General features: G+C 42.3%; 1 protein-coding gene across 4 annotated transcripts in view; it reads left to right on the top strand.

The window, feature by feature from the left end:
• The first annotated feature begins 391 nt into the window (after window positions 1-391).
• Ccdc83 (coiled-coil domain containing 83) overlaps window positions 392-20,577 on the top strand; it is a 46,236-nt gene continuing 26,050 nt past the window's right edge. The window contains exons 1-5 of one of the 4 annotated variants that reach the window (XM_045145995.1): window positions 392-486; window positions 1,151-1,212; window positions 8,262-8,380; window positions 13,005-13,089; window positions 17,024-17,186. In XM_045145995.1, the coding sequence (XP_045001930.1) occupies window positions 8,286-8,380; window positions 13,005-13,089; window positions 17,024-17,186 (343 nt within the window). In that variant the 5' untranslated portion in view covers window positions 392-486; window positions 1,151-1,212; window positions 8,262-8,285. Of the gene's footprint in view, window positions 487-785; window positions 797-836; window positions 978-1,150; window positions 1,213-5,312; window positions 5,432-8,261; window positions 8,381-13,004; window positions 13,090-17,023; window positions 17,187-20,577 lie in introns of those variants that run through there. The other 3 variants (XM_045145996.1, XM_045145994.1, XM_045145997.1) reach the window with 3 other exon arrangements.

The following is a 20,577-nucleotide window of genomic DNA, read 5'->3' as shown; positions in this document are numbered from 1 at the left end:
GAGGAGAGGAGAGACCTAAAGGAGCCACACCAGACATCCTGTAGGCCAGAAAAATAATTGCCTGGGATGTAACGACAGGAAGTAAGAAAGCCCAGGATGGGGATTTTCTTCAGATGAGAAAGCTACTGGACAGAAAAGGGAACTTTATGCACTATGGTGCTGGTTTATTTGTTTATTCTGTTTTGTTTTCCAAGGTTGTTTTTCCACCTTGAAAAAAAATCTTTATTGTTTGATCTCTATTGCTTTGGGGTTTGAAAGAAGAAGAAAACAGCAAAATGAGACAGAAAATACGCAGAATCAAAGCCTTTAGAACCCAGAACTATCCTATCAGCATTGAATTCAAGTGTTTGCCATCCTGTCTTCAGCTAAATACCAAATGCGATGTGTGTGGACAACACACGCAGTCAGGAGAGGAGCTGCGGCACTGGACAGACAGACAGCGCAGGGCGGACAGAACAGCGCGGCTCGCGCACACCCTAGCGGACGGTGAGGAGGCCACGCTTCTCATTTCACATTAGGACACACAGACGTTAGAATGGCCCGGGCAAGGCCTCGGCTCACAGCCGGAGTCCTGCTGGCGCGAACCCCGTACCGCGCCGGGACGTGTGACCCAAGGTGGGCGCGCGGGGGAAGCGCGGGGCAGACGCGAGGGGCGCAGGCTCGCCGGGCTCTTCCCCGCGTGGCCGCCAGGTGGCGCGCCGCGCCGCTGCTCGCGCCCGGCCGCAGCCTGAGGAGCGCGGGAAGCCGGTTGCCTTGGAAACCGGCGGGGGGCGGGGCGGGGCGCGGGCAGCTGCAGGTGGGCACGGCTGGCGGGCTGCACCGCAGAGGGAAGGTACCCGCCGCCAGCCCAGTTTCCGCACCCGAAGACTCCGGAGGGGATGTCGGGGGACGGCTGGCCTTGAACTCCCCTGACTTCTTCCAGGCTGTCCCTGAAGGCTTTTGCAGAAAACCCTTCCCCACCCCAAGATGGGTCCCGAGTTCGCACCCGGCCTTCCCCTCCTCCCCTCCCACCCCGCGTGGCCTTGTTCTGGGCGGTTGGGCGCTGTTGGGAAGGGGTGGTCAGGACCCACCCGTCTTCAGTGCCCAGGAGACAGGGAAACTGGCCTGGTTTGATCTGACCTAATACTGACCTCTCTTTCCTCCTTTGCAGTGCAGCCGGGGCCTCTTCTTGCCCCCCCTTAAATCAGCTCCTGGAGAGACGGGCTCTGAAAGGTTTGTAAACTTCAGCCCCCGGCACGCAGGAGGTGCCCCGTCCACCGTGCGTGGTCATCCCCTTCATGCGGGTCAGGGCCGTTTCAGGGGCCTTCTGCTGCTGAGGCAGTATTAAATGGAAAACTCGTGAGTTTAAAATAACTTTTAGGACAGATGTTGTTATACATGGACTACTTCGGTATTAATGTTGTTAATCTCTTTGCCTAATTGATAAGCCAAGGTTTTATATATATAATGTATGTATGTACCTCCATTTGTGGTTTGGTAGTGTCCTGTTTCAGACATCCACTGTATGACTTGGAGCTCATCTCCCTCTCTTTGGATTGCCCATTCTCTCAGTCTCCACTAAGGGTGGGGGATATGCTTGGTAACTCAAATGAGTTGTCAGTGTGTCCTTCCAGATGAGGATTCCTGTGACTCCAGTCCATTTTCTGCCAGAATCCACTGATCCGAGGTCGCTGTCTGCATGTTACAACACTGTCTCTAGTATTTGGGGGTCCGGGACTTTCTCTTACTGAAGCTGTTGGGAAACGTGCAAGGCCAGCCCGCCCATGTGTACTTTTTTTTTCATGCCTTCCAGAATACCAAGTTCTGCTGGCCACTTCACAGGATCCTCTGGGAAATGGTGAGGGGGTGGAGGTTGAGAGCCAATGAGCATCTCCCAGCTCCAGTGGAGTGGGGATGGGAGACTTCTGTAACTTCCGGACTCCGGGCAGTCCTGCTTCTCGCCTACCAGGCCTGGGACTGACCCTTAACTCATTTCCCTAGCAGCTACGGCTGGACCTGGTGGAAGGGAGCAGCAGGGCTTGATTGCCTTCTTCGTGGAACAACTCCTGCCCAGATTGCTTCTCTTTATTGCTATAGGAATGGGCTCTGTTGGTTCTTTATCTTAACTTTTCCATTCGATCTCACAGATGTGGTTTCTAGACCACCATCTTCCCAAAACTTTGGTAACTGGAGTAACCACCGAAGTCAGCTGTCTGGCTTTATCCAGACCACGAACAGCATCTTTAGTTCTGTGACAGGAGATGGTTCTGTAACTTGGCTCAGTTGCCCATGTGAACATCTTCTTCCTGATGTCTTTTAACTACATCATGTTCTAATCTCCTGATGGTCTCTTACTCAGATTTTGTTAGCCAGGCGTGGTGGTCTTTAATCCCAGAGTTTGGGAGGCAGAGGTAGGAGGATCACTGTGAGGTTGGGGCCACCTTGGGACTACATAGTGAATTCCAGGTCAGCCTAGGCTAGAGTGAGACCCCACTTTGAAAAAAAAAAACCCAAAAACAACAAAAAAAGAATTTTTTGTCATACCTAGTAGTATTATGTAAATATCTTTAATTTCTTGCTTTTTTGTGGGTGGGGAGCTTTTCAAGATAGGGTTTCTTCTATTCCAAGCTGACCTGGAATTCATTATGTAACCTCAGGGTGGCTTTGAACTCAGTGATCTTCCTACCTCTGCCTCCCGAGTGCTGGGATTAAAAGCACGCACCACCGTGCCCAGTTTCTTTCTTCCTTCCTTTCTTTCTTTCTTTCTTTTTTTTTTTTTTTTTTAGACAGGATCATACTATAGCCCAGGCTGATCTGGAACTCACTCTGAAGCCCAGGCTGGCTTCAAAATCATGGCAAACCTCCTCCTGAGAGCTGGGAGAATGTGTGAGCCACTACACTCAATAATGTTTTTTATTTTAATCTATGTTTGTATAAAACATTAACCAACCAACATCAGGATCCATTTCATATGTCCAGAAAGGTGTTAAGACAGAATGTCCATCTGTCCCAGCCTCCACAAAATTATGAAAGGGGGCATTAGAAGGCTTTTGGACGCGCATGCCTGTGAAGCTATGAGGAGTCCACTAGGCACTCTCTAGGTATGAAACCATTCACCAAGACCACAGAAAGGAAGACACTCTCTGTCTGTGGCTGATTTCGCAAAGCCAGAGCATCATAGGATAACATTATATTTGAAGATTAACATAGGTGTTCCCTTTTATTAGAACTTGGGGGATATTGTTTTAAAACATCTCACAGGAAAAGGAAAATTGTGAGCCAGGTGTGGTGGCTCACACCTTTAATCCCAGCACTCAGGAGGCAGAGATAGGAGGATCACAGTGAGTTCAAGGCCACCCTGAGGCTACATAGTGAATTCCAGGTCAGCCTGGGCTAGAGGGAGACCCTACCTTGGGGGGGGGGGGAACTGTGGAGTATAGTAAGAAAAGGTTGGAGACCCAAGCCTTTCAAACCCAGGTAGTTTCCTGTTGGCCAGGAAAAATACACGTGGCCAAAAGACATGTCAGAGTTGGGGTGAAAATCTCCATGACATCACCTGCATGGTTTAGCAAAAGTCTTTTCAGGTTCTGCTATAGTGTGATTCTTTCTTCATATCCTTCTGAATTGGGACCTTGTTTCTCTCTCGTTCACTTGGGGACCAGGTTAAATCCTACGCACACACCAGGCACTGAAGTAATGTTTGTAGTTACGGACAGATTAGTTGCCTACTTGTCAAGAATTATTCTAAGTGTATCTTGCCTGCAAGACATTAATAGTTGCTTTGTGAATACTTTTCTAGGATTCTCACTCTTTATTGAATAGAAAACCTTCAGATAGTCAAGAACTGTGTCTATGAAAGTCCCCACTGCTTGAAGAACATTAACAAATACAAAAATCATTAGCTTGTGACAAAAATGCCATAAACAGGCAATCCAGTTCCCTTACTAGTTTTCTCGAAAGTGTGTGCAACAATGGCAATGTAGTTTATGCATGTCATTTGTGTATTAGTGGTTTCACATTTCACTCATATTTTATTCAGATCCTTTGTGGTAAATTGCAGTTAAGTAACTAATTATACACTCAGAGGGCTAGAAACATATGAGCCAGGTAAGTGAGGTCATTGAAAAGATGAGGTCATGTTTTCTCCAGCACCAGATGGGCACCACAGGGGCAGACCACAACACTTGAATTTGTCCATATGACTCAGAAAGTAAAAGATTCATGTTGACATTTAACCTTAAAATATTTCATAATAAAAATTATTATTCAACAGTAAGTTATTGTTTTAAAACTATAAGCATGCCTTTTCTACAGTAGTCAAGATGAAAATTCTAATTCTAAAATGAAAAACAATAAACATTCAGTTCTGCTTCTGAAACAAGGATTTTTCTGAAAATAGCTTTTTCTTAGCTGGTAATTCCCGTGGACTGTGTTGGCATAGAGATAATACATTTTGGCACAAAACTGACTGAATTATTCTCAATATTTTCACACTTTAAAAAAAGGCACCATCCAAGCCAGGCCTTTAATCCCAGTGCTCAGGAGGCAGAGGTAGGAGGATTGTCATGAGTTCAAGGCCATCCTGAGACTCCATAGTGAATTCCAGGTCAGCCTGGGCTAGAGTGAGACCCTACCTGAAAAATCCCCCCCCAAAAAAAGGCCCCATCCTGGCTGGAGGGATGGCTTAGCAGTTAATGCATTTGCCTGCAAAGCCAAAGGACCCAGGTTTGATTCCCCAGGACCCCACATTAGCTAGATGCACAAGGGGACACAAACATATGGAGTTTGTTTGCAGTGGCTGGAGGCCCTGACTCACCCATTATCTCTCTGTACCTCTCTCTCTCTCCCTCTTTCTCTGTCAAATAAATCATAATAAAAAAAATTTTTTAAAGGCACCATCCAGCCAGGCATGGTAGCTCATATCTATAATCCCAGCACTCAACAGGCTGAGGCAGGAGAATTATGAGTTCAAGGCCAGTCAGGACAATACAGTGTTTCCAGGCCAGTTTGGGTTACATAGTTGAGATCATGTTTTAAAAAAAAGAAAAATAAAATTAATGTATTATTTTCTTGTGTCTGTCACCTGTGTACTTTTCAGTTGGAAAGCACTTATGTGTGCTTAAATTTGTTAGCATGCATGGATGTAAATACACTTGGCTAGAAATTCTTACACATAATAAATGATAGCCTTGCTGAATGACTAGCTATATGAGGAGCAAGTCTGTAAAGAAAAGTAAGTTTTTGTGCTGTGGCTCTAAACCTATATAGATCGATGAGATATCTGTGATCTGAATGGTGGCAGGTGGACAGTAGCAAGCCTCGTGGATGGGAATCCTACTCATCATTGCACTTGGTGGCAGGCAGGCATCCGCTTCTGTGTGCTCCTCTGGACTTTAAAGAAGGATAATGTGGAGCCATAACTGAAGAGAAAGTGGAGGAGACAGCCCATTCTGTAAGCTCTTTCTATACATGAGGCACCATGCCAGGTGCTTTATGTATGCACTTATCTAATCGTTATCACAGCTCTTAGAATAAGATAGCCATCATCCTCACTTTACAGATAAGGAAACCGAAGTTCAAAAGGATAAATTAACCTTCTGGAGATCCTACAAATAATAGGTGGTCTAGGATGAAAACACGTATCTGCCTGGTTCATCCATCTGCCCCAGTATTCACTGAACAAAGAGTTATGGTGTGTCTGTTTTGGTAGGTGGAGAAACACAACAGTGCCCAAACTACATCATCCTCACTGTGAAGAGTTCCCAGCCATTTAAACAAATTATTACTAAAGTTATGTTTGGGGCCCTTAATCTTATGAAAATAGTGGAAATTAAGATTTAAAAAAAAATCAGCCTGGAGCTGTGCATGGTGGTGCACGCCTTTAATCCCAGCACTCAGGAGGCAGCGATAAGATGACTGTGAGTTCAAGGGCAGCCTGAGACTACCTAGTGAGTTCCTGGTCTAGAGTGTGACCCTGCCTCAAAACAAGAAAGAAAGAGAGAAAGGAAGAAAGAAAGAAAGAATTAATTAATTAATTATGGGCTGGAGAGATGGCTTAGCAGTTAAGGTACTTGCTTACAAAGCCTAAGGATCTATGTTTGATTCTCCAGGTCCCACATAAGCCAAATGTACAAGGTGGCACATGCATCGGGAGTTTGTTTGCAGTGGCTAGAGGCCCTGCATGCCCATTCTCAATCTCTGTCTGTCTGTCTCTCTCTCTCATAAATAAATAGAAATAAATATTTTAAAAATTTAAAATTTTTCCCTAAAACAAACAAACAAAAAAAAGAATCAGACTGCAGAGATGGCTCAGCAGTTAAGGTGCTTGCCTGTAAAGCTTAATGATCCAGGTTTGATTCCCCAGTGCCCATGTAAAGCCAGATGCACAACATGGCACATTCATCTGGAGTTCATTTGCAATGGCTCAAGGCCCTGGCATACCCATTCTTTCTCTCTTTCTTTCTGTTTATAAATAAATAAAAATAGGCACTGGAAAGATGGCTCAGTGATTAAGGCACTTGCCTGCAAAGCCTAAGGACCCAGGTTCAATTCCCCAGTACCCACATAAAGCCAGATGCACAAGGTAGTGCATGTGTCTGGAATTATTTGAGGTCCTAGCATACCTGTTCTCTTTCTCTTTCCCTCTCAAATAAATAAACAAAATATTATTTAAAATAAAAGATAAAAGTCTGTGAAGGACAATACACCCTGAAAAGTGTGTTTCAATACTTAAATCATGAACTATTCTTGCTTAAACATCTATGAATAGTGAATCTTGACTTTCCTTTTTTCATATTATTAGTAATTTTAATTAAGTATAAAACAATTTATGAAAACCAATCCTTAATAATGCAACATTAGTATTTGTACTTATAAATCTCTTAGCCACTTGAAAAACACTTCAAGGGGCAGGGGAGACTGCTCATTAGATAAAAAGCACTTACTCCACAAGCATGATGAGCTAAGTTCAGATCCCCACAACCCATGTAAAGCCACGCAGAGGGGTGTACGTGCCTAATCCCAGCACAGGATGAGAGGCAGAGAAAAGAGAATTCTTAGAAACCCACAGGCCAGCTAGCTTAGCATACACCCTGACAAGCAGCAAGAGACCGTGCCGCAGATGGGTAGAAAGCAAGACACACAAACCTGTCCACTGACCTCCCTATGTCCACTGTGGTACACACATATATACACACACTCACACTCATTCACACATGCCACAAAGATTTTTAAAAGACAAAAAAAAAACCTCAGTGTGCTTTTATCCTTCAGTGTGCTTTTGTGTGTGTGTGTGTGTGTGTGTGTGTGTGTTTGTATGTGTATGTGTGTGTGTGTGTTTGTGTATGTGTGTGTGTGTTTGTGTTTGTGTTTCAAAATAGGGTTTCACTCTAGCCCAGGCTGACCTGGAATTCACTGTGTAGTCTCAGGGTAGCCTCGAACTCATGGAGATCCTCCTACCTCTGACTGCCAAGAACTGGGATTAAAGGTGTGCGCCACCACACCCTGCTTTTCAGTGTGCTTTTTGCTGGTAACCCTAACCTTATTTCTTTTGGGTACTCCAGTCTTGGCTCTCATAGAAAAGGGTGAGGATGTTTTCTTTGAAATTTAATCAATACTGTTTGAACTACTGCTATGTATAGTGCATTTTTCCAAACATGCAGAAACATTACAATGGTTTTAAAAATTCAGGCCTTTGTTCATAAATGAGCTGGATGGGGCAACCCACATACGTGGAGAACATGAAGCTCTGGATGGGTGGATCGGGAGGGAGAGGCGGGGTGGGGGGTTATGCCTAGACTAAACATGAAACTCAACATATTTAGGAATCCACTAGATCATTATGTCCCTTCTTTGTGTTTCATATTTGGTCTGGGAATAAGAAGCAGTAGCGAGAGAAAAGCTAGTCGTATGTCCAGAGGTGCCTTATCCACAGTAAACATGAGCAGAGGGGCAAAGGTGGAACCACTTCATTTTTCCTATGTCTGTTCCCTTTTGTGCTTTTTTTTTTTTTTTTTTTTTTTGAGGCAAGCCCAACAAGCTGCCTTTTTTTCAAATGCAAGAGTGTGAGAGAGAGAGAGAATTGGCATGTCAGGGCCTCCATCTGCTGCAGTCAAACTCCAGACATAAACACCCCCTTGGTGCACGTGCGAACTTGCACACTTGCATCACTGCATATGGCTTATGTGGGACCTGGAAAGTTGGACATGAATCCTTAGGCTTTGCAGGCAAGTGCCTTAGCTGCTAAGCCATTTCTCCAGCCCCTATGTCTGTTTTCTATGCAGGTGTGCTCTTAGCTAACCAGAACGATGGAAAGCACGGGCAAAGCAAATAAAAAGGATATGGCAGATGGACCACCAAAAGAAGCGAAGATGCCTATCAGCGAAGCACTTCTGGAGTATCAGTAAGTCTATGCTCTGAATCCGCAAGTGTTCTCCTGAAGACGTGATCATTATTAAGATTTATGCCAGCCTGGTGTGGTGGTATGCACCTTTAATCCCAGCACTTGGGAGACAGAGGTAGGAGGATTGCCATGAGTTTGAGGTGACTCTGAGACAACATAGTGACAGCCTGAATTAGAGCAAAACCCTACCTCAAAGAACAAACAAACAACAACAACAAAAAAAAATAGACTATGCAACTTCAAATGGAAGTGATATATTTAGTGGCTGGCAAGAAAATAGAGAAGGATTAGAGACATACTTACACCATTGTGCTATATGCCTATTTTTAAAAGGTTTCGAGGCTTTGAATAGGCCAAATAGCATCTATGATGTAGCATTCCTTGATGTGGTTTGGGGTCCTTCCATTGTGCTAGTGATGACTCTTCCCTGTGTAGACAACAGCTTGCTGGCCTGCCTCTCAAAGTACATCGTGGACAATCATTATTGTACCTTAATAGAATGCAAGAGGCCATTTCCCTTTATTTAATTTTTTATTTCTTAGACATTTCAACTTATATTATTGTTAAATAGTTACATATCAAGTCCAAGTGATTTAGAAATTTTTGTTTGACTTTGTTCTTGAAACTAGGTCCTGCCAGGTAGCTCAGCTGGCCTGGTACTTAGTATGCAGCCCAGGCTGACCTTGAACTTGCGTGATCCTTCTGCCTCAGCTTCCTAAATGCTAAAATTACAGACATGTGCTTCCACTCCTATCTTACAAATCATTTTTAATAATTAGAACAGTTCATACTGTCTCACTCCTAAGAGCTGGAGACAATACTTGAGGTGACACTTATTCTGTGTTGGTGTTTTATTATAACTGATAAGCTCTCAAGCCACGTGAGAGCTTGTTAATTACAATTTTTTGGCCCAGGGTAGGTGTTTTAATGTGTATTTAATGTGTATGGAGAAATGGCAGTCATTTTCCAAATAAGACTGAAAGCATTCTTTTATTTTTTCATTTATCAAATACTTGAGTGTTTATCATGTCCAAGGCAAGTATTGGGTACTAGAATACAGCAATGGATAGGAACACATGAGGCCCCGGCCCTGGAGGAATGGGAGTCATACATTTACAGAGAGGGGGAGGGGGAGAGAGAGATTTAGTATAGAGTGCTGTTTAATGGTTAACTAAAGAACTTAACCTACTCAGATAGTCAGAGAGTTTGAAAACGCTTGGTTGAGGGCTGGAGAGATGGCCTCTGAGGCCTAAGGACCCCGGTTCAAGGCTCTCTTCCCCAGGACCCACATTAGCCAGATGCACAAGGGGGTGCACGCATCTGGGGTTTGTTTGCAGTGGCTAGAAGCCCTGGAACTCCCATTCTTTCTCTCCCTATTTCTTTCTCTGTCTGTCACTTTCAAATAAATTTTAAAAAAATTAAGGGCTGGAGAGATGGCTTAGCGGTTAAGTGCTTGCCTGTGATGCCTAAGAACCCTGGTTTGAGGCTCGACTCCCCAGGACCCATGTTAGCCAGATGCACAAGGGGGCGCACAAGTCTGCAGTTGGTTTGCATTGGCTAGAGTCCCTGGCCTGCTCATTCTCTCTCTATCTGTCTGTTTCTCTCTCTGTCTGTCACTATCAAATAAATAAATAAAAATAAACAAAAAAATTTTTAAAAAGCTTGGTTGAGAAAACTATATGTGCTGATCTCTGGAAAAGAAACAGTGTAATAAAAAAAAGTGGTGGGGAGAATGGCTTAAGAGAAAGACACTTGGGTGTTAAACAGCTTATCACAGTACTGGAAATGACAGAAAACAGAATGAGGAACAGAGGACAAAGGCAGACTCAGGTGATGTAAGCAAGGTTCACACCAAGCAGAACACTCGGGACTGGGGAACGGGGATGTAAGGGATGTCAGGTGAAGTGGAGAGCCTATGATACTTAGCATCAAGGTCTTTATCAGGAAAACTGGTTTCAGTGTCGATCAGGAAAATCCATCCCTTTCTTGAGAAATTCCAAATGTGTTCACATTTGCTTTAGAAGGCAGTGAGTGAAGGGTCAGAGCTCTCACAGGAAAACATTCATTGGAAAAAACTTTTAACACTTTCCTTAGTTCCTACTTAAGAAACTACTTAAACTACTTAAGTAACAATAGCACTATTCTCCATCATTTCTCAACACCACTGGAAACTTTCTTCACATCCTAGGAGAAATGTACAACCATGAACACAGCCTGGTTTTTAATTTGCTCCCATGGTTGATAGTGATGACATCCAGTTACAGCGATCTATTTCTCTTTTGGAGTCAAATGGAGGCCAGAATTTCTCCTTTTACCAGAGGTTTACATGGAGGCAAACACTGAAGAATTATTTATTTATTTGCAAGCAGAGAAGGGGAAGGAAGTAAGAGAGAAAGAGAGAGAGAATGAAAGAATGGGCAGACCAGGGCCTCTTGTTGCTATAAAAAAAAAAACTCCAGATGCATGCACCACTTTGTGCCTCTGGCTTCACATGGGTACTAGGGAATTGAACCCAGGTTGCTGGGCTTTGCAAGCAAATGCCTTTAACTGCTGAGCCATTTCCCCAGCCCACACTGAAGATTCTTCATGATTTAGTGACAGATATAAAATTAACATCCCATGCCTGTCATTTGCTAAAGGCAAATAATCTCATGGACTAGAACAGCCAAAGGCTGGCTGCCCTGAGCCTAGAGTCAGTCTGTTAAAGTCCATCTACTCTGTCTCGACCAGTGAACATAACATACTTGAAACTGTCATCTGCCTACTTTCCACACTTAAGTTACAGAAATTGTGTGATAAATTTACATTGCACAGCTGTGTTTCAGATAACTTTTGTTTATAAAACTTTTGTTTATAATACTTTTATTTTTCTCCTTAAAAATGAGAGAGGAATGGGGGAATGGCTCAGTGGTAGAGCAATTGTGTAGTAAATATAAATGAGGCTCTGGGTTCAGTTGCTACCATCACACACACACAAGAAAGAAAAAAAGCAGGACATGGGAAGTAAAGAAATCACTTCTTTAAAATTTTGGCACACCTAAGCTTCAAGGAAGAAGTGAAAGATGGTGTGTGTTGGTATGGAGCCACTGCTACAGCAATCCCTTATGTCCACATACTGTCCTTGTGTCTCCTGGTATTTCCCCCACAGTATTTATCACAGTGTATCAACAATGTCTGTGTTACCTGGTTTATCATCAAGTAAATTGATGCAAGGATCATGAAGGTCTTGTTCAGAGCTATCTCTGTAATGACCAAAATAATGTTGGCCTGGTGGCAGCCCACTGAATTTATGTTGCATGTATGACTGAATCAAAGGGGACACTGGCCCACAGAAATTTCAGTATTTTGAAATTGAAATAATCTGTGGAGCTCATCTCCTTCAATCTTCTTTTTACAGAAAAGTAAGCCAAAGCCTAAAGAGATTAAGTACCATTATGTGCTTGTGGAAAATCAGGACAAAACTGAAAGCTGCTTCGTATTCAAATATAGCTTTCTGCCACTAATGATTTGCTTGACTTGTGTTTTCTCATCATGTAGAAGAAAGGAGTCTTTGTTTGTTTGTTTGTTTGTTTGTTTGTTTGTTTTTCAAGGTAGGGTCTCACTCTAGCCCAGGCTGACCTGGAATCCACTATGTAGTCTCAGGCTGGCCTCAAATTGAAGGTGATCCTCCTACCTCTGCCTCCTCCCAAGTGCTGGGATTAAAGGTGTGCACCACCATGCCCAGCTAGGAGTCTTTTTTTATATATTTTATTTTTTATTTATTTAAAGCAGAGTGAAAGAAACAGAGAGAGAGAATGGGCACACCAGGGCCACCTGCTACTGCATACAAACTCCAGACACACGTGCCACCTTCTGTATCTGGTTTACGTGGGTCCTGGGGAATCAAACCAGGGTCCTTTGGCTTTGCAGGCAAGGGCCTTAACTCCTAAGCCATCTCTCCAGCCCATGAAAGGAGTCCTGTTTTTCTCTCTACTAAATATAGCAGGTCATAAATATCAATGATAATTTGGGGAGAGAACCAAGAGTATGTCAGATTCAGATTCAATAAGAATTAAAGCCAGATGTGGTGGCACATGCCTTTAATCCCTGCACTCGGGAGGCAGAGGTAGGAGGATTGCCGTGAGTTCGAGGCAACCCTGAGACTTCACAGTGAATTCCAGGTCAGCCTGGACTATAGTGAGACCCTACCTTGAAAAACCAATAAAAAGAAAGAAAGAAAAAAATCACATTATAAAATATGAACAGAGGTGATTTTTCAGAAAAAAAAAAACCCTGGGCATTTTCTCCAACATATAATTTTAATGAATCAAGTAGGTTAAAAAACAGAAACTCTGAGGAGTAGGGTACATATTGGAGAATGGAGTTTCAAAGGGGAAAGTGGGGGGAGGGGAGGTAGGGCATTAGCATGGGGTATTGTTTACAATCATGGAAGTTGTTAATAAAAATTAATTAATTAAAAAGAAAAAAATCTCTTAGGAAAGATTCTCACCTCTCAACATAGCTTTTGAATATATTTAATAATTGACTTGAGTTCAATTAATCTAATTTAATTTTTAAATCTGGTCTCATTAATTTTTCCTAAGGTAAATAGTTATTCACACATCTTATTTGTGTTTATTCTCAGCCAACAAATAAAGGAAAATTCAGTGGAACGATACATGTTTCAAATCAAGAAGCTCAGGGAAAAGAACCAAAAGTATCAAGAAAGAGTGAGTACAAAACTCGGAGTCATGGGTCATCATCAAGTACTAACGCACGTTCTTTAAACACTGTGAACTATGATGAAATATACCCTAGGAAGTAACCTCTTCAAAGCCTGGAATTTATTGACTTATAATTTATTTAAGTTTCTTTGTACATGTGAGGCAAGAGGGAACTAATGCTCCCATTATGCTAACAGTAATGTCAGTGGAAGTCAATTCAATTATGCTACATGAAGACAATGGCAAGAAAACTTAAAGCTTGGAAACCTCATTTACCCTTGACTTCTGTTTTGTCTGAACAATAAAACACTGGTCTTTCTTTTTTTGTTTGTTTATTTTATTTACCTATTTAAGAGAGAGAGAGAGATACAGAAATAGGCAGGTAGAGAGAGAGTATGTGTGCCAGGGTCTCCAGCCACTGCAAACAAACTCCACTGTGTGCGCCCCCTTGTGCATCTGGCTTACGTGGGTCCTGGGTTGTCCAGACTTGGTCCTTTGGCTTTGCAGGCAAGCGCCTCAACAGCTAAGCCATCTCTCCAGTCCAAACACTGGTCATTCTTTAAAAAAAAAAATCTTTAAGTTATCTGAGAACGCATATATGTAAATGACTTTTGAATAGTATAATTTCATTTGTTAAATGACTCATTGGATACATAAGTTGATACATTGTGCAGCAGACAGCCTCTGACCAGGAAGAGTTATGGAGGGAAGGGATTTATTGAAGATAGGAGAGACATTCCATAATGGCAGAAGACGCTGGCCCACTTTGACAGGCCTGAGAAGAGAGTGAGAAGAGCCAAAAGCCAAAGCCCAGAAGCCACACACAACAGGCACAACTTCGGAAGGCCAGGCAGAACTCAGGCACTTGGCATATCTTTGCCCTGGACTTCTAAACCCATCATGAGTCCTTAGGGCTGGACACTAAGATCTGCCCAGTGACACTTCCTCCAGCCACGTGGCCACAGATCTAAATTACAAACTTTAATAAAATCCTGAATAAACTCAAGCTAAGATGAATATCAAAGGGGTGCTATGTAACTGAACCAGGACTGAGGACCCACAGACACAAGGTTTGGAAGCAGTAAATGAGCAGCTCTTCCAGAAGGAACACTAAGTGTGACCCTGGTTTACCCTGTCATTTTGTATGGGAAATTTCTACACTTCATTTTTGGGAAAAGTACTAGCAATTCAGTTGTTTGGCAATTGATGTTTCCATTACTATAAAATTTTCATTTTAAAATAACTGAAATCAAGCAAAGTAATCCAATTTCTTTATAACCAACAAAACACAAATCTATTTTATTCAAAAAATGGAGTATCTGAGAATTGTTTAAATGGTAATACAGTGTGTGTTTTTCGGTTGTTAATACTGTTGACCTTTTATCACCCGAGTGTGTGGTATTGTGTGTGTGTATGTTTCTGGGTGGGTAAATGTGTGTGTGGGAGTGCACATACACCTAGGTGCACATTGGGTGTAGAGGCCGGAGTTTGACATTATGTGTCTCCCACTGTCACTCAGGGTTTCGCACTGAAGCCAAAGCTCACCACTTCAGCAAGTCTGTCTAGCCATCTGTCTGTGGGGATCTGCCTGTTGCTGCCCCCTGAGTGCTGGGATTACAAGCATGCACCAAGCTGGCCTGCCTGGCTTTTATGTGGATGCTGGTGATCTGAACTTGGGTCCTCCGTTGGCATGGCAAGTACTTTACTGACTGAGCCATCTCACCAGCCCCTAATTGACCCTTTTTTAATTAAATGTTTTTTTTTAAACAAATTAATTTAGGGGCTGGAAAGATGGTTTAGCAGTTAAGGTACATGCCTACAAAGCCTAAGGACCCAGGTTCAATTCTCCAGGTCCCATATAAGCCAGATGGACATGATGGCACATGCATTTGCAGTGGCTGGAGGCCCTGGTGCACCCATTCGCTCTCTTCCATCTCTAATAAATAAATCTCTTAAAAAATTATTTAGGGGCTGGAAGTATGGCTTAGCCATTAAGGCATTTGCCTGCAAAGCAAAAGGACCGGGGTTTGATTGCCCAGGACCCACAAAAGCCAGATGCACAAGGAGGCACACACATTTGGAGTTTGTTTGCAGTGGCTGGAGGCCCTGGTGTGCCCATTCTCTCTCTCTCTCTCTCTCTCTCTCTCTCTCTCTCTCTCTCTCTCTCTCTCCCTTCCTCCCTCCCTCCCTCCCTCCCTCTCCTTCTCCCTCTGTCTCTGTCAAATAAATAAAAATAAAATATAAAAATAAAATTAAAAAATTAGTTAAGAGAGAAATAGAAGGGGAGAGAGAATGCTGCTACTGCTAATGAACTCCAGGCACATGCACCACTTTGTACATCTGGTTTTATGTGGGTAAGGGGGAATTAAACCCAGGCTGTCAGGCTTTGCAAGCGAGTACCTTTAACCTCTGAGTCATCTCTCTAGTCCTAATTAAACTTTCCTTCCTTTCTTCCTTCCTTTCTTCCTTCCTTCCTTCCTTTCTTTTTTTGTTCTTGTTTTTGTTTTTTGAGGTAGGGTCTCACCAGGCTGACCTGGAATTCACCATGTAGTCTCAGGCTGGCCTCAAACTCCCCAGAATCCTCCTACCTCTGCCTCCCCATTGCTGGGATTAAAGGCACGTGCCACCACACCTGGTCCTAATTAAAAAAGAATACACCCATGACTACAAGCCCTCCTCAGGGTGCCCTTTTATAGCCAATCATTCCCTCCCTTATTAAGTCTTAATGGATATAAATCTTCATTTGTTTTTTTTTTTTCATTTCCTCTGTTTTCTTTTGTTATGTTTTAGTTATTTTATTAGTGATTTTTCTTGAGGATTCCAATTAACATCCTCATTTATTGCAAGCTAGTTAAAATTAATGCCCAACTTAACTTTAAATAACATACAAAATTGTTCCATTCCTTCCCTACTCATTTATATTATCATACAAAGCACACTTTATGAAATTTAGCAATCCATAGTAAATACAGATTTATAATTATTGCTGTATGTAGTTGTCTTTTAAATAAAATAGGAAAAATAATCACATAAATTTGATATTTAGGTATGCAGTTACAAAAGTATTTTTCTTGTGGATTCAAGTCATTCTCTAATGCCCTTTACTTCACTGTGAATGACTCACTTTAAATTATTATTATAGGCTAAGTTTGTGTGTGATTAATCCTCTCAGTATTTTTTATTTTTCTTTATTTACTTGAGACAGAAAAAGAGAGAGAGAATGGACATGCCAGAGCCTCCAGCCATTGCAAACAAACTGCAAATGCATGTGCCACCTTGTGCATCTGGCTTATGTGTGTCCTAGGGAATCAAACCTGGGTCCTTTGGCTTTGTAGGCAAATGCCTTTACCACTAAGCCACCTCTCCAATTCTCTCATGTTTTAATCCCTGTATACATGTAATGATATAGTAAAGGCAAAAAGAAACTTTAAATTGATTAAATAAGCATCTTAGAAACATTGATGGCATGTTTACAAGAATAACCTGGTCAATATTTTATGTGTGATTTTTTGAATGGTGAGTAACCATCACTGCAGAAGAAGAGCATTAGGGTCATTTGTGATGGAAGCAAAGAAGATAAGCTCCATAAAGCAGGACCTGTTTCTGTTTCAGTAGCTGATTTAGTCCTTATACCCAGCATGGCCTGGCACATTGGTGAGAGGTTGAGAAAGATGCCCTCCAAGGCTGAGCTTTAATGTTCTTAGAGCCTGCAATAGGGTGACAGACTGGTAAATTTCCCAGTATGATGTAAAAAATGCAATGGTTCTATCAATGACTATGGCATTGATAAACTTAGTTTTATTTTGTATCTACCATGATTTGTCAGCACTTAGTGACATTACTGGATAAATTACTTACTGAAATGTTTCTCTCCAAGCTTCAGTGTATGCCTTATTCTGTGTAAATAGCAGATGTTAACTACTATTGCTTTTCCTGGCAGAATCAACGCTTAAAGGAGGAGCAGAATTGGCAAATCAAGAGCCTACTGAAAGAGCTGAGTGAGGAGAAATCTGATGGGTCACCAGTTGTAACCAGAGAGGATGTTGAGGAAGCAATGAAGGAAAAATGGAAGTTTGAAAGAGACAAGGAAAAAAACTTGAAAGGTGAGTTAGGAACTTAGAAACTGTTACAATAGTACTATCAGTTCATGAATTTTAGTATCTTTATCTTCCAGTGTGTTCAAAATGTTGTGCATGTATTTCAGATGACATCATCACCAGAACAACCACAAACATGTGCAGGTAAAGAGACAGGGACGGTGAGCATGAAGTGCAGAGGCACTGAAGCCAAGTGAGGAGGAATGGAGCACTAAGAAAGCACAGACCACTCCATCCATCTCCCAGCCTTGGATGGTGTGCCTTTAGATGTGTTCTGAGCTCCTCACCAAAGAACTGGTTCCTTTTCATGTGAAATTCTATTGCCTAATGACTTCATTGGCCTCAGCCTAGCTTAGAACCATGAAACAACATACCCCAGTCTCCCTAAGAACTAAGCCCCCAGCTAGATAGGGAAAGAGATTGGGAAAAGGGGAGCTTGGAGGATGGAGATGATGCTAGGGGTGGATGGTGAAAGACCCAACACACATTCTTACTGTTGACTTAGGAAAACCACAAACCCAGGGCTCAAACATATGCCATTGTGATATATGCATTTTTTATTGCTATTCCTTCATCCTAAACTTCTTGCTAAGATTTGTGAAACCACTTTTGCCAAAAATAGTGAAACATGTTCCTTGAAGTGTGAATTAAAGCCCAAAGGATACCCAAGTGGTAGTTGAGGTGTGCTGTTCTCAGATGGGCTACGCAGTGGGCCATAGGTGTCATCTAAGACTGGGGCTGGGTTGGATAAGTGCATGTAAGGCTATGACTGGAAGGAAGGCTCTCACAGAAGCTGAGAGGAAGAGGCAAAGTAAGACAAGAGATGCTTCAGGAAACAACTTCTGAGAGCACTGTTTGTGAGCCTGCTGAGTAGCTCCTCGCCACGCATTGGAGGAGAAACCAAAGCAGAATCTCACCAGGGAATCAAAGAACATCCTGGCACCTGTCAGATAGAGATGGCTCTTCTCATGCTAGGCAGTCAGCTTTCTTTTGTAGGACTGATAAGTCTTGGGTCTCCCCAGTATTCACTTTTATCTGTTAAAAGCAGATTCTCTAACCAAGACTGAGAGCAGCATAGATCAAAGAGGATAAGCACACACACTTAGAAGACATATTGACAGGCATACTCTCTCTTGTTAGCCAAAAAACAGCGAGAGCTTCCCTCTAGAGTCTATGACCTTCCATAAGTCATAAGCTTCTGACCTGGTTCTCAGTACCAGGTATGAATTCCCTGTCACTGAGTTGGCTTCAAACAGAAAACAGTTGATTACCCTCATAGCCTGTGTGCCACTACTGCACAGGTGTGTATCTCTTGCCCAGGGAACACCCAAGGGGAATATGACCAACATGCAATATGTTCATAAGTAAAGTTCACAATATTAAGTAAAAAGCTATATGAAAATTGGAAATATTGTTACAAAGAAAAAGCCCTGAGCATGGTGGCACATGCCTTTAGCAGCACTGGGGAGGCTGAAGTAGGAGGATTACTGTGAGTTCAAAGCCAAACAGGGATAGAATGATACCCTGCCTCCTAGAAGAAAATAAAAAGAGCCTGGAAGCTGTGGTGGAGCTTCTGTAATCCTGGCAAACTGACAGTGACGAGGGAGGCAGAGACAGGAGAATTTCCCAAAGGGTCTCAGCAGGTGCAGCCAAAAGAACAACAGAGCGAGATTCAGAGAAACCCTGCCTTAAATGAGGTGGAAGGGGAAAGACCTCAAAGTTGTCCTGTGACCTCCAGTTGGAGGCTGTGGCATGATCACACACACGTGAATACATATACAAATAATAAAGAAATAAATAAATGTTTCAGCCATTCAATAAACACCAAGTGATTTGCCAGGCAATGCACTGAGGGCTGGATTTATAGGAATGAGTAGATACTTGTAGCAGACAGCTTCAGGTTCACTGAGATGAACTTCCAGACCAGGCACAGTTATGGAGGAAGGGATTTATTAGAGCTTACAGATCCAGGGGAAGTTCTATAAATGGCAGAAGAAGCTGGCCTGCCTTCACAGGTCCAAGCAGAGAAAGAGAAGCACAAGCCTAAAAGCCAAAAGCCACAGCACACTTCAGGAACTCCAGCTAGGTACACTTTGCCTAACTTTAGATTTAAATCTGAAACCCACCACCACACCTTAAGATCCACCCAGTGACACTGCCTCCAGCCTGGTGGCTGCAGATGCAAACTACAAACAAATAAAGAATGAGTATATTGGTGGCCGTCTAATCAAACCACCACAGTACTCTTGCATTCAAGGCACTCTTAGACAAGGGGGTGTGTGGAAGTGTGCCAAACAGCTATTAAGGCCATTGTGTTTGGTTCTGTGTACTGTTTCCTGTTCAGGACATTTAGTAATATTATACCTGGGCCTAAAAACTGAATAAAATGCCAGAGCAGGGTGAAAGGTTACATGTTTGAGATAGTTCAGTATTTGTATATAATTAATTGGAGAACTTGTCTTTCACTCTACAGTCTTACAAAGTGAGAAAATAAGAAAAGACACTTTTGACTGTCATATGCTGTCATTTAGGCATCTAAGCAAATGACTTAATATGACTGAGTCAAACAATTTGCTTATAAAATGGATCGCCAAAACCCTAAAAAGAGGCTAGAGAAATGGCTAAGGCACTTGTCTGCAACGCCAAAGGACCCAGGTTCAATTCCCTAGTACTCACGTAAGCTAGCTGTACAAGGTGGTACATGCATTTGGAGTTTGTTTGCAGAAGCTAAAGTCCCTGGTGTGCCCATTCTCTCTCTCTATTTCTCTCTTTCTCCCCCCTCTCTCCCTGCCCCTTTCTGCCTCTTTCTCTCTCAAATAAGTAAGTAAATAATATTTTTTTAAAAACCTAAAAACGGACATGTTAAAAATCACTTTTAGTTGAGCATGGTGGCACACGCCTTTAATCCCAGCACTCAGGAGGCAGAGGTAGGAAGATCGCCATCAGTTCGAGGCTATCCTGAGACTACATAGTGAATTCCAGGCCAGCCTGAGCTAGAGTGAGACCCTACATTGAAAAACAAAAAAAAAAAAAAATCACTTTCGCCTGAAGGCTTAATATCTGAAAAAAGATACTATAAGTAAAGAAAACATATGACATTATGCATTGCACAAAATAGGACCCTTATTAAAGTCTTAGGAGTTTAAATACTTGTAGGTTCATAGGCATATATATCTTTTAGTCATAGCCCCAAGCCACACATCAGCATTATAGTTGAATGTTTAGTTTTATTTAAGTTTATGATCATGATGAATATATAATAATCTGCAGAAAACTATATATATGTAATATATACATATATATGTGATAACTGTATATATGAAATAACATCTATGAGCTAACAGCTTTTTAATATCAGAACTTAACTTTATGAAAACAGGTGGTAACATATGATGTT

The sequence above is a fragment of the Jaculus jaculus genome, chromosome 3, assembly GCF_020740685.1.
Source record: "Jaculus jaculus isolate mJacJac1 chromosome 3, mJacJac1.mat.Y.cur, whole genome shotgun sequence".
Taxonomy (NCBI): Eukaryota; Metazoa; Chordata; class Mammalia; order Rodentia; family Dipodidae; genus Jaculus; species Jaculus jaculus.
This window is presented reverse-complemented; position numbering and strand designations above follow the sequence as displayed.